At 39.5% G+C, this 14,006-nt stretch overlaps 1 protein-coding gene across 7 annotated transcripts in view; it reads left to right on the top strand.

The window, feature by feature from the left end:
* The window catches only part of MACROH2A1 (macroH2A.1 histone), a 46,819-nt gene extending 33,192 nt beyond the window's left edge, over positions 1 to 13,627 (top strand). For 4 of the 7 annotated variants that reach the window (XM_085591277.1, XM_021549528.3, XM_021549530.2 and 1 more), the window contains exons 6-9: positions 215 to 314; positions 5,631 to 5,720; positions 8,735 to 8,909; positions 12,896 to 13,627. In XM_085591277.1, the coding sequence (XP_085447403.1) occupies positions 215 to 314; positions 5,631 to 5,720; positions 8,735 to 8,909; positions 12,896 to 13,061 (531 nt within the window). In that variant the 3' untranslated portion in view covers positions 13,062 to 13,627. Of the gene's footprint in view, positions 1 to 214; positions 315 to 1,787; positions 1,879 to 5,630; positions 5,721 to 8,734; positions 8,910 to 12,895 lie in introns of all 7 variants that reach the window. The other 3 variants (XM_085591278.1, XM_021549532.2, XM_021549531.2) reach the window with 1 other exon arrangement.
* The last annotated feature ends 379 nt before the right edge of the window (positions 13,628 to 14,006 follow it).

Below are 14,006 nucleotides of genomic sequence, written 5' to 3'. Positions count from 1 at the left end.
TAGTTGGTACATTCATGATCTCCCAGTATAAACCATGTTTGAGTCTTGTGTTTGAATTTTTTTGGGCTAATATCCATTTATGACCTGCCTTTTATTTTGCATATTTGTTTGCAGTGATGCTATCTCCATCTGTGTTGCAAAGCTCACTTTTCTGCAGCTTCTCTGTGATTTCCCAGCTGTCCTGTTATTTCCCACCTCATGCTTTTCTTTTCAGCTGAACCTTATTCACAGTGAAATCAGTAATTTAGCCGGCTTCGAGGTGGAGGCCATTATCAATCCTACCAATGCTGACATTGACCTTAAAGATGACCTAGGTAAATGGGGCATGGGTTGACACAACTAACGGTCACATGGAAATTATGGAACCCAGAATTTACTCTCTAGGGCTTCATACCTTTAATCAGAGCAGAAATTCAAATCTTGCAGGTCCTGCTTTTTTGAAGAACTATATTCAAAACACTTTTTGACCAATTCTGAACACTTGCAGCTATTGCTAGTCTTCAAGCTGATTTCAGTTCAAAAATTTTAAATTCTTTTCCATAATGATCATATGTGACTGTTAGCTATTTTGGGGGGTTTCTTATTTGGATACTTTGAGGACTAAAATACTTTTTTTGTCAGGTTTTTCTCAAAATAAGCAGTTTCTCCATTCTACCTGCAATCTCAGGGGTTTTATTTCAATATTTAGACTAGGCTTAAAATTTTTTTAAAGGGCTTACTACATAATTAGCTGTCCCCAAATCTTCTGTACCTTGATTTAATGTTTACTCAGTCAATAATTTGTTTCCATTATGTTTCAATCCTTCCCTGTCACTTTTACATTCAGCTGGAAACAAATACTGATATTATATCAAAAGTGAACTATCATGGGTGGAGAATCACTTTTGAAGCTTTTCTCTTGTTTCAGATTGATAAGAAATCAAAAAATCCTTCTTTAATAGAAGTTTATCCTTCAGCAAAACAAAAATTGCCTTTCATGCATTATGTACTGTGTTTCCTTCTTATTTGAGTAGACCTGCTGCTGTCTTTTTTTGAAACTTCCTTAATGGAATACAACCCGTAATTCTAATACTGCTGCATTTCCTATGGGAATGTAGAGAAGTAACTTCACAAGAAAAAAGGTCTAAGAAGGCTAATTTTTTTATCAGCCTTTCTTAGAAATATGTATATTTCTACAAGTGTCTTAGCCAGTCCAGCACATAATTAAAAGATATGCCTTACTTTAACAAACAATTATTTGTAATTTTAAAGCAAATTCTGTACAACCCTGGCTGCAAATACATCATTTCCTACACGTGAAGGAAACTGACATTTTTAGAAACAAAATTATGAATGGCTTTATATATGAAAATCAGTGGCTGTCAGCTTATTAGTGCTGACAAAATGGAGAAACTAATTATTTTGTTTGTCTTGATGATCCTGAATTTCTCTTTTTTAAACAGATTCCTTATTTTAATGTCATGCTCTGTGGGGAACTTGTTGTTCTAGGTTTCTGCAAAGTGAAATGGGGCATTAGCTGATTTTAAAACTTTGGAAATGATCTCATGTGATTGCTCTGACTTGTCATTTTAACATTTATTTGATCATGTCATACTCAATATTCCTCCTCCTGCTCCCTACACCCCTTTCTCTACACACACCTGCACACACAACTCAGCATACTCCTTTGGCGCAAGGTTTGGAGATGTAAAGGTAGGCAAATATGGACGTTGGTACATGTGTAAATGTAGAGCCTGTGCTGGGTCTCTGTCCAACGTGGTTGATATACATCTGTTTACCTGTTGTAGTTGCAAGTTGTACAGGCTGACATTGCCACGATCGACAGTGATGCTGTCGTTCACCCGACAAACTCTGACTTCTACACCGGTGGTGAAGTAGGTAATGGCAAGTTCAGTGCTGCGGAGTTCGTATGTGTGTGCATGGTCGATCAGCAGCCACCAGCTTGTTGTAGCTATGCAGATTTGCATTCATTTCTCACTTCCAGCAGTCCCGACTGATCGTAACCAGAAATGAACAATTACAAACCTAGTGAGCATCTTTGGTTTTTGTTGCCAAATCAGCCTTTCAGAAGTAACCATGGAGTGTACCACCAAAACTGAAGTGCAGGAACAGTGCATTAAATGCAGGCACATGACCAAGGAAAATTAATTACGACATTGTTGGTTTGCCAAATGCCTGTTTTAAATGTGACTTGAGTCTTGATCTTTAGATTTTAACCAGTTCCAGTGCACCCTCTTCATGCTAAGTTTCAGATGTTCATATCTGGATTCATGGGCTAGATCTAACCTGTTTGTATTTTCCAAACTCTTAAGAATATCCTTATAGACCGATGACCTTCCTAGCCCTGCTCCGTGGTCCTCACATCCACAAGCCCAGGCTAGTGCTGCACACACATCGGTCACCTGAGCTACACGAATGAGAGAAGGCATGACAGGAAACAGGACAGATCTCTTAATTCAGTCATCTTAACTGTCCCTTGAGTAACTCTTCTCCTAGCCCTTCTCTTAACCCTCTCATACACAGAATTTTGAAGGATTTTATAAAAGGATAGGAGTACTTTGATTTAACTACCTTGGTAATTTGAGAAGGCAAATCAGAACTTGGGCCAAATGTAGAAGTTGCTGGCAGTGCTTAAGAACAAGTCAGCTGATCCCAGCCTCTGTTCTGCATCTCATCTTGACCATTGCTGTGAGAATGGGCTCCCCCTGTGCCTGAGGCCTTGTTTTCAGTACTGACTTGGAGGGACACATGTCCTGCACCACCTGTTTTTTCTGAAAGGGCTGCATTCTGAGTAACAAGCAGAAAAATGTAGCTCTGGTTGGCCTGTTGGGGCACAAGCACTGTGACTTTGCTGGCTAAATCATATGCACAGTGTCATAGTAGCCTGTAGCTGAAGAATATGCTACCAAAGTCTGTCAGACCCATTCAGCCAATGTGCCTGTCTCCTACCCTGTGACAAAGAAATGCTTTGCTACTCTGCAAAGAAAATTGTCTCTTGAAGTTGGACTGCTCATTCCTTAGTGTAGGTTCCTGTTGCCTCTGACTGCTGTAAGAAAGAATAGAAGTGCACAAATGCTTAGCTTCCAATGATTAACTTTTACCCATCTAAATTTTTTTTTAATTTTTCGTTGGTTTTTTTCCCTAACAATTTAAGTGTACTGGGGGCTTATCCTGAGAATTTTAGAGCCTAAATTTCTGCTAACGCTGTTTTCAACACTGATACCAATGCCTGCTTGGAAAGCATGAGATAATGATCTTATTCTCATGGGAGTGACACATATTTATGCTTGTGAGCAAATAAGCTACTAACCTTGAAGGTGTGAAGCAAGACTTCCATCAAGAAACTTGCTAGTGTAGTGGAAAATGGTTAAATACAGTCTGTCCTTTGCCAGATTAAGCTAATTTACAACATAGATGTCGAGTATTATTTCAATATAAACCCTCACTATTAATCAGAGCATAATTGAGGAGTAAATGCAGAATATTTCACTCATTCATACCAAATATTACTTTTTCTCTTCTTTGTACCAGATCTGCAAGAAGAGAGCTCAGTGGAATAAACTGACATGGTTGTTCATTGCTTTTAATTATAAATTAATTCCCAGTAGAAGGGAAAAAGCTGATCCTTCTGGATTGAATTAAACCAAACTAGGCTAAATTCCATTAAATGTACAACAGCTTTGCAATGGCAAAGAAATGACCTACTTAATAGAACTTTGCTGTTCCTAGGTTCTGCACAAGGCTTAATTATGTTTCCCCTTGAAACAAGAGAAATTAAGGATTATGAATGTCATGGGTTTTAGGACTGATCAGAGTCCATGGACTCATGGGGAATATAACTGGCATATACATAAATATAAATAGGAATGATATCGAAATATATACAACAGGACTATAACTAGATTGGAAGGCAGTTTCATTCCCTCCCCATTCCTTCTCAGAGTGATTTTATAAGACTCTGGAGTCAGCCACATCTGCTGGATGGGCTCAGCAAAGGGCACAGGGTGTTTTGCTTTACTCATGCCTTTGAAGGGTAGAGTGCTTCCAAGCACCTCAGTGCTTCTCTGGACCTCATTTCCCAGCACTCTCCCGAGACACCTTGCTCCTACAAATAAAGCCACTACTGTCTTTTCTAGGAGATTTGTAAGGTAATCCTCCCACTCAGTTGCACTGGGATAGGCAACTTTAAGTTTCAGGAAATCCTTAGGAGTTTGGCTGAAGTATTTATATGTAAAAGCTTAAATGAGCACAAACAGCAAATTACACTCTGACCTACACAGTCTGACCTTGCAATCCAGTTTTTGGCAAACCCTCTTGTGAACTGCTTATGAAAAAGCCAAAGAAAAGGCATAGCTTTTGTAATTGTCCTCAGCTTTTGTACCCCAAAAGCAATAAACTCCCATGAACAAAATAGACTCAGGGTCACAGAGTCAGTTTTTGAATGGAAAACAAATGCATTGTTTTCAACTTTTCAGTTTGGAAGAAATTTAACAAAACACAACAAAAGCATCTTGCAGTCTTCTTAGTTCCTAGAGCTATATAACCTGATTTAGTTACCAGAATCTTGGAGGAGGGACTCTGCTTCCTGGAGCATACAGTATGTGCACTTCCATCAGAAATTGCATTTTTTTCTTTCTTCATCAGTGGAAGTAAGGGGTGTCACCAAATAAATGTCTAGATCTTTAGAGATCATAGTTCTGAACTTTTAGAAATCAGTTATCAAAGCAATATCTCAAATCAGAGCCTTTATGATATCACTGCTTTTTATTTATCTTTATAATTAATATGTAAAATCATGTGGGATGCTTATGTAGTTAGGAAAATGCTTTCATGGGCTGTTTTTTCTTTCATTAATATTTAAAACTAGAGCTGCAAAATAAGATCTAAACCATTTAATGATGGACTGCCTTTGTAAACAGCATACCTTTTGGTTGCCCTGACACACTGCACAGCTCTTCTCCTCCCAGAATAACTTTGTCCAGCTCCTTAGTTGTAGTTAGAGAAGTTCATTGGAGGAATGTGTTCCTTAGAGATTCTCCTTATTTCTGAGGCTCTTCCTCTTGGTTAAAGGTGGCTCAACAAGCTGGGCAGTTACCAAGTAAAGCAGCCCGCTGCACTCACGAGACTGTTTCATTCCTGGGGCCACCTGTTGGGGTCAGGGACCAAGATCAGGTGAGTTTCAAATTCTTATTGTGGCAAATGGCTCTTTAAAACAATTTGTAAGAGGAGAGGGGAAATGAATCATAGGGGAAGGAATTAAAAACCTACAACCACTGTTGAGCTAGCACATTCTTCTGGAACATTTCACACTAAGAGATGCTCATGAGAAGGAAGGAGGTAGGGATGTCATGTCAGATCTTTTTTGACAGTAAATTCAAGTCTGAGAATGTTAGCAAGGGATATCAGTGTGAGGTTTTTGGGTTGTTAGGGTTGTCTTTTTGTTCTTTCTGTTGTTGTTGTTGTTGTTTTTAATGACTAGCTAATTCTCAAGTCCCAAAAGGTTTAGATCTTACTTTGCAGTCCCCAAAAAAAATGTTTGGGCAGAAAACTCTAGAGTGATGTAACAAAAGCAAATGATGAGTCATATGTCTGCTGCAATCAGAGGAATAAACTAACAATTCTCTGTTCAGGGAGCACTTTGGAAAAGAAAGGTGGCAAGGAGTTTGTGGAAGCCGTCATTGAGCTCCGCAAAAAGAACGGGCCGCTGGACATAGCCGGAGGTGAGGCTGCGCTTCGGGACCCCCAGCCAGAGCCCTGCAGCAGTGCTGGGGCTCTGCTGTCTGCAGGCAGCTCCCAAGGGCTGTGTGTTTGTATTCTCCACAGTTAAACTGCACACATTGCATCTTAAGTAACCTTTCCCTAAGCACCTGGGAAAGGGCAGTGCTGTAGAGGTACAGTAAAGCCAGGCCGCTCAAAGGTACGTGCATGCACACTCAGTGTTGATCGTTAAGGGCACAGTTCAGAAAAGCAATTAATGAGATGCTTATTTTTGAGTCCAACTCTGTTAAACATCTGCTTTGCTGAAATGCTGCTGACTTTCACTGAACTTAAGCATGTGCCTAAAGTTCAGCATCTGCTTGGGTACTTAGTTTAATCAGTGCCAAAATCATCACTATAAAAGCTTATGACTTTTTGATGCCTAGTTATCAAAATTTATGTAATCTCAGAGAAAAATCTACTATGTGAGTAATAAAGTTTGATAATGGCAATATATAATTTTACACCATCTGTGAAATTGCTGATCCATGTTGTTCATATAGAAGGCTGATTCTGCCATCTGTGTTTATGCTATAAAAATAAATAAAGTGTGCACAGTTTTGTAAACGAATCCTAACTACAGCCGAAGGGGAGATGTAAGAATTCAGCTCTGACAGGAAAAATTACAACTGTTTACTTCTGGAGCTTAATACTTTGGGGGTTTCTCCCTTGCTTTTTAAAAATTTTAATAAGTTTTTCTTGGAATTTTTGTTCTGCAAAAATATGCAGAATCAATTACTCACTTCTTTCTTTTTACTAACTTCTGTACAAGATTGCTTACCAGCCCAGACCAAACTGCTCCAAATAGGTGGCAAGTTGAAAAGAAAAGTTTCTTTTTCTCAGCTGTTAGTGCATCCCTCAGATCTGGGGGTTGCTTGGCAGTCTTACTCCAGGGCAGCTCTGCACTGCACTTAGATAAACTGGCTGTTAGGGACTTGTTGGAGGACTCTAGAGCAGAACTAATACATCCATTTTTCAATCCTACATATACTCAGGGTTCAATTTCTCAATTCTATGGACATCTCTTTAATATACCCATAAGCAGAATGCTTACCTGGAGTGTGACTAGCACAGAATAAGTCCATAGTTGGCTTTATCTTTTCTTAATTCCCATTTCAGTGCACTTGCATTTGAAGTAAAGGACAGCTGCTCTTGGTAATGAACAGTTGTCCTCATTAGAATCTTAATGAGTTAATTAATGACTACCCTGGAAAACACTCCCTGAGAAATATTAAAGTTGGTCATGTGTATCAATACAGTATTTTATTCTTTCAGGGTGAGGATGATATCCATATTTCACATCTGACTAGAGATATGTCAGCTGCTTCTAATAGATTTTTCTTGGATTTATGATGTATTCTGAATCTGCTAACATTTTAGTTGCACATTATGACAAATTAATATTGCCTAACACTGAGGCTATTCAACATGTTGGGACTCTGCAAACCCATAAGAACATAAATGCTTGTGTTTCCATTGTCCTTCAAAATGTTCTGGTTAACCCCTGGTCAGGATCCATATGACAAAGTCTATTTTCTCTTTCCTGCAGCAGACACGAGATAGTATCCATATGTGATGATCATGTGCCAAGAGTTACCTCTACTATACTTAAATCGCAAAATGCCTCATAAACATTCCAGAATGGAATAGAGGAATTCTATAAGCACCTCTTCTTATAGACTGATTTTTTAATTTTTAAAAAAAACTTGTTGGTATTTTTATTATGGTTTTGTGAAGACATAAGTTACCATTTTATACCAACACTTTTGTGCAGTATTTTAGGAGCTGACTCTCTGTGAAGGCTCACTGTATGTTCTTGTGAGATTTCAGATGTTTTTCTTCCCTCAGCTTCTCATTAGGGTGGCTTGCTTCTCCCCACCTTTTTTTCTTTTAACGAACCAAAGTTACAACTTTTTATTTGCAACCACAGCCCAGTGAGTTTGGAAATGACAGAGATCCTCTCACCCTGGCTTCTGGCAGGCAGAGCACAGTCTGTTGTTGATCTGTGATGGAAAGTGGTGAACCCAGAACGTGTTCTCCTGCAGAGAAGGAGGCCTCTCATCTGGAGAATCCCTGCCTGTCAGCAGTTTGTAGGCAGGGTCTGCTGCATCTTCTTAGTCCCCACATGTTAATATTGTGGTGGTAAGATATGATTAGCATGGTAAAAATTCTTCTTCATTTCTTTGTACATACAAGGCCTGGCCTGTTGTTACACAGGCAATGTGAATCAAACACTGCAAATCTGTAAATGCATCCTCTACACCCTTCTGTCAAAAATGTGATGAAAGAGAGAAACTAAGCCCAGCATTGTTCAAGTGATCTTGGATGACCCATACACAGAAAAGCTAAAATAAGGCCAGGCCCAAAGTCTTGAAATGACACAAAATGTCTTCATTATAGTTATTCAGAGACAAAGCTAGAAATAAAGCCAGAATCTTAATTCACCTCTTTTCCATCCTTCCTTTGGGGTTTGCAGAACACTAGTAGCTCTGAACTGCTCCAGTTTGGGCTGGGGTGTGATCAGAAGCCAGCTGAACACTCTGTACATTTAGCAGGAGTAGATGAAGGTCATCAGATTTGTAACTCCTTGTGCCTGTCCAGCATCCTGGTATTTACTGTATTTCTGCAGTAAACCCAACCAAAACAAGATCATCCCTTGTCTGGGTTTGGGTTCTGCCCTTCTCTTTACCCAATCCTAAGTATAAATGTGCTTCCTTTGATGTCAGCAACGAATTCTTGCTCTCTCTCAAATAAGCTTAGCTATGATTTGTAAACTATCACAGCAAAATGCAGCTGGAAATGGAAAACACAAAGTCTCTGTAATCATGTTATATTTTAAGGCTGTGTGATTTATAATCTAAAACATTCTCAGAGGCTAAGGGAATGTCTGTTGATTGTTTGCTACTTTAATCACATGTACACTCCTTTAATCCTAAAGAGAGGAAGGTAATTATGTTTCATTTTCAATGCTTCCTAGCTGTTGTCAGTGCTGGCCATGGACTGCCTGCAAAATTTGTGATCCACTGTAATAGCCCAGGCTGGGGCTCAGACAAATGCGAGGAGCTGCTGGAGAAGACAGTGAAGAACTGCCTGGCTCTGGCTGACGAAAAGAAGCTGAAATCAATCGCGTTTCCTTCCATTGGCAGTGGCAGGTAAGGTTGTCAGGCAAACCTGATGCCAAATAGGTCACATTCTCTAAGTGCCATCTGGTGTTCCAGTCCCTTCCCATGTACAAAGCACAGCTACAATGCTGGCTTTTTTCTTCCTTGTTTGAATCAGCTCCCTGAAAGAAGAGTTTCTTCTAGGTTTGTTCAGGCAGTGCTTGGAACCTGCAGTGTTTTCCTGAGTACCAATTTAGTGTTGGCAGATCTCATAGTGATCCCTGCAAATCTTAAAGCATGCAAATGAGATAAAGAGCATAAAATGAACTTTCAAGAGACTGTTAAAAGACTTCTTTTAGACAATCAATTCATTCATATAAATTGGAGATGTGGAAAAGAACATGAAGAAAAGGGGTCTCTTTTGCCTGATTTTAGTGCGTAATGAAACTTACCTGTCTTACAATAGCCAGAAGACATGGCTTAGTGTTTGTTTAAGCAGCAAACCTAAAATGCCTTGATTTTTCAGGATTTGCAGAGTCACATCAAGCTTTCATCCAAAATCCATAAGCTGAATTCCATAGAGTTTACATCATGGGACCAGTTCATTAAAAAAAACCAAAAACCTTAAAAATCCTTGCCAAGGTCTTTGAAAGCCTTAGTCTAAAGTTCAGGTCCTCTGGCTCTGTACAGTGTCCTCAGTGCCTTTGAAAGTCAGATCATGTTCTTAAGAGTTTCAGTCCAGACTGACTGCACCTTCAGTCTGAGGCTTCTGGGTTTGGGGTGCAGAGAGAGGTTGGGAACACCTGGCCCTCATTGATGGCTCTGTAAGAAGACCAAGGGCCAAATCTAAGCTGAATTACACAGTTGTGTCTCTTAACCCTGAACAACTGACCCTTTTCAGTTGCCATGAAAGAAGTTAGCTGGTATACAATAAGAATATTCTTCCCATTGTGTTGTGTTTCAACACTAGATTAATTCTTGCATATTCTGTGGGCTAAGGTAGAAAACAGTGTTTGAGGTTTTGGATGAATGACAAGAAATAAAAGTTTCATTAGGATGCTAAATTTAAGCAACTTGCATCATAGAAATCTCCAGCTAAAGTTAATTTGCATAGGTGTAATTTTAAAGAGATAACTTGAGCAAACTTTGCAGAACAGTAGAGAAATAAAGCAGGGGGTTCATACTAACTTAATGGATTAGCTGTCAGGGTCACAGGCTGGTCAGTACAAAGAGAAGCTCTGAATCACTCTCTGGGAGAAACTCTATTCCTCCACAGAATGATGTGGAGAGTGCAGAGCGTCTGTGGAATTGGTTATGTAAAAGTGGGACCATGTAAAAGTATCTTCCACACAGCCCTGTCTTTTCTGGATAGCTCCCAGCAAAGAACCATTCCCAGCCCTTGTTGTGAAGTAGGTGATTGGTACTGGAAAATGATGAAGCCTTGAACAATCCTTAGGATTCATATTTTGTTCTGAAATTTGGTTACTGACAGGCAGGATCTAGGGCAAGTCCTCCACTTGGCATATACATGTAATTCTTACTTGAGCCAGCTGAAGTGGTGCTTTTAAAAGATGGAGAGGAATCAAAAGGCCTTGAGTAATATATGAGGTTATGTATTTTTCCTTTTTTTTCCCCCCTTAATTAGAGATACTCAAGCGTAAGTTAATTTTGGAGAGAACATAATATATTCTGACAATACTCTCTACTTGTTTTATGAAGTCAAAAGTATTAAAAAAAGAAAAAAGTAAAGCTTTAAAAGATAACAAATGCCAAAGACACCACATGTATGCAGCTGTTCTAGTACAGGCATCTGTCAAGCAGACATCACCCAATAAACCCACATAAACAGTTTCATTCTCTTTTATAGTTGAGGAATGGGATTACATGAGGGCAGTTCAAATAAATCACGAGGGGAAATAAAATAGCATACTTGTAGCATTCATTGGGCCAGATGCTCAGCTACAGCCAACTTATGGAAAGCACAACTTGGGTTCTGTTCAGAGGTAGCCTGGAGTTCAGTCTGGTAGGGCCAGCAGAAGAAAAGGGAAAGGAGAGTTAGGGATTGAACATGAACTCATCCTCTGAGAAGGGATTTCGTTCTGAGGCTCTGACTTTGATCTGAATTGACACTGGTTTGGCTGAAGTCCCAAACTGCCTTTTCACAAGAATTTAACTCAGACCCATAGATCAATGCATCAAGCTTCTGTTTCTCACAGCCCACACATGCCCATCAGGCCAGCACCTTTCTGCTGATTTTTCTGCTCTGTTGTTCTGGGGAGGTGTCCTGAGCAATGGATTGTTATCAGCTAGCCTAGCACTGTGCCTTCCTTTCACCAGGCCACTCCTCTTTCATGTGCCCTGGTGTGACCACCCTGCCAGAGCACTTGGAAGCTGTGTGACTTCAGAGGCTCCTGAGAACAGTTCAGAAACAGTGTATGTCCCTGTTTTGATGCTGCCCTGCATCCTGGAAGATCTCTTCACTGTATGCCAGGATGCAGCACTCACAAATAACCTGCAAGTGCCCAGGTGTGGAAGCTGCTGACTCCTACGCAGCTCCTGTGTCAAAACTGCTCTCAGTTGATTAACTTCTCACACAACTGATTATCCCTGACCAGCTCATTTGGCTTTGGAATAGTACAAACTTTGCTCACAATGCTTTTTCCTTTTTTTTTTTCCCTTCAATAGAAGAAAAAATCAGGCATTTTCAAGAAAGAAAAGAAATAGTGTAAGCTATTTCATGCCATCATTTTTGAAATACCACAAACATTTTCTTCAAGACAGCACATATAATATCACATTACAGGCAGAGCTGATATAGAATTGCTCTCTGAGAATGTTTTTTGATAAGGCAATGTGCAGCAAGTGGGCCATGACACAGGCAATTGCCCTTCACATTTGGTGTGTTGCAGCACAAAATAAGAGGGAGATTACAACAGCATTTTACTACCAGTGTGGTGCTTCAGTGAGCAAGTGCTGAGAAATGTTCTCCTGTTAGTGCCAGAGGTGGATTATCCCAGCTTCCTTGAGCTGCTCAGGAAATGCTGAAAAATTCATCCATCTGTGTAATCTGTAAATTATTTGTAGTATTAATAGTACACACTTCATAATAGGAAGGATTAACTACCAGGTATCTGTAAGTGCACATCAGGGAACCAGGTGATGTTCAACAGGTTCTTTCAGGTTCTTTTTGGGTGCTACTCCTAAGAGAGAGGTCATGTCCCATCACCTTCAGACTGACTATGGAGTGCACATCATTGAGGCTGGGGGAGGGCTCAGAATTTGGCAGGGTAGAACCGTGGTCTGGGTGAGTAGCACTACTTCAGGAGTAACACAGCAACAAAGTTCAGGCAGTTCCAAGTAGTTACCAGGTGTAATTCCAGGAGTTTGCCATGATCTATAAAATTCAGATCGTAAAGTTCAGATCATAGCTTTGTTCAGACAATTCTACTTGTGCTTGACTTGTTTTAATAATAGATGAATCTTTCAGACAAGAATTCCTAGATAAAAATGTGAAGAATTTTATAAGAAAGGTTGTCAGGTTAGGTCCTGTAAAATCCTGTGCTTAGTTACCATTAGTAGTGGTAAGACTGTATTGTAGTTTGGGTCTTTTCATGTTTCATATTCTGTATCAAGTTCTCTGTCCCTTTTTACTTTTCTTTAACAGTTGCTTTGCTTTCAGGACAGTTTAATTTTGCAGCTCCAACACATACACTGCTTTCCAGAATACTGCAGGCTCTTTGTTTACTTACCTGTTAAATGAGAATAATTGACCCATCAGGTATCATGAGGTTCAATCCAACATTGTGTGTAGACTCTGTATTCATATTTTAGGAATGCTTTTCTTCTGTTTGAGCATTTTAAGTCTTGCCTAAATCAACAAGCCTCTAATTCACACTGTAAACACTGATTTTGTAGCTTTATTTGCCATGAGGTGTTGGAGAAAAGATGGAGCCTTCCCTGAGAAGCTAAACCATCAAAAGTTGGTTCAGCAAGTCTTGATTTTCTTTTTTTTTTTTTTTTTTTCTCTCTCCTTCTAGAAATGGCTTCCCAAAGCAAACAGCTGCTCAGCTGATCCTGAAAGCCATCTCCAGCTATTTTGTGTCTACAATGTCCTCTTCAATCAAGACGGTGTACTTCGTGCTCTTCGACAGCGAGAGTATAGGGATATACGTGCAGGAAATGGCCAAACTAGATGCCAACTAAGCCTAGAAAGCTACAGTACCAGCCCCCTCTTCCACCCATCAGCATCCTCAAATCTTTAAATCATTGTGAGGCAGAGCATCTCTTATTTTAACTTTTGCTCATCTAGGGAAATAAACGTGGGGGGTTTTGTTGTTTTGTTTTGGAATTTTTTGTTTGTTTTGTTTTTCCTCTCTAAACTGTTTTATGTTGGCACTGATAGTTGGCATTACTGCTGTTAATGCACTGTTATACCAGGCATTGTCTGAAGTTAGTGTAATCTAGAAGATTTTATAGTTTTATTTTAATGAAGTATAAATTGGAACAGGAAACTGTTAGGAGTATGTAGTCTTTTACTTGTGAAAGAAACAGGCCAACCCTATTTTGTAACTGTGTTGTGGTGCTTTATCAATACATCAAGTGGCGTTCCTTTCATTTTTTAAAAGAACAGATGCTATAAACCTAATTTGTGTTTGTTTATTGTCTTAATGATTCTGGAAGAAAAAAAAAATACAGAAACCCAGTTGTCCTTAATTATATTTACAATTTTGAAACTGTGTGAATTGATTTAGTAAAATGTTTGAACTGTTGCTCTTGGTGTACTTGGATTGATTTTTCCTTTAAGCCTTTATTTTTTAAGTTCTGAAAAGTTAGCTCTGAGAGGGATGAGAGCAGATCAGAATCAGTGACCTGGAAGTTTGTTTGGATATGCTGGGCTTCTTCCCTGTGTGGCTGCATTTGAGTGAGCTCAGTGACACTCACAGCTGGGACTTCTCCAGAGTGTTCACCCTTCCCAGTTGTAGCTTCAGATCCTCCTGTGCAGAATCTGCCCTAATTGCCTTTTCAGTTTGGGAGGTTGAAGCCTTTTAGATCAAGCAAGGCCTAAGACTTTTTGAACTCTTTCCAGTCATCTAATACTGGCCTGTTTGAAGCTACTTTGTATTTTTTCCAAATATTTATGAGCCCTGT

The sequence above is a fragment of the Lonchura striata genome, chromosome 13 (assembly GCF_050655825.1).
Source record: "Lonchura striata isolate lonStrDom1 chromosome 13, ASM5065582v1, whole genome shotgun sequence".
Lineage (NCBI taxonomy): Eukaryota > Metazoa > Chordata > Aves > Passeriformes > Estrildidae > Lonchura > Lonchura striata.
This window is presented reverse-complemented; position numbering and strand designations above follow the sequence as displayed.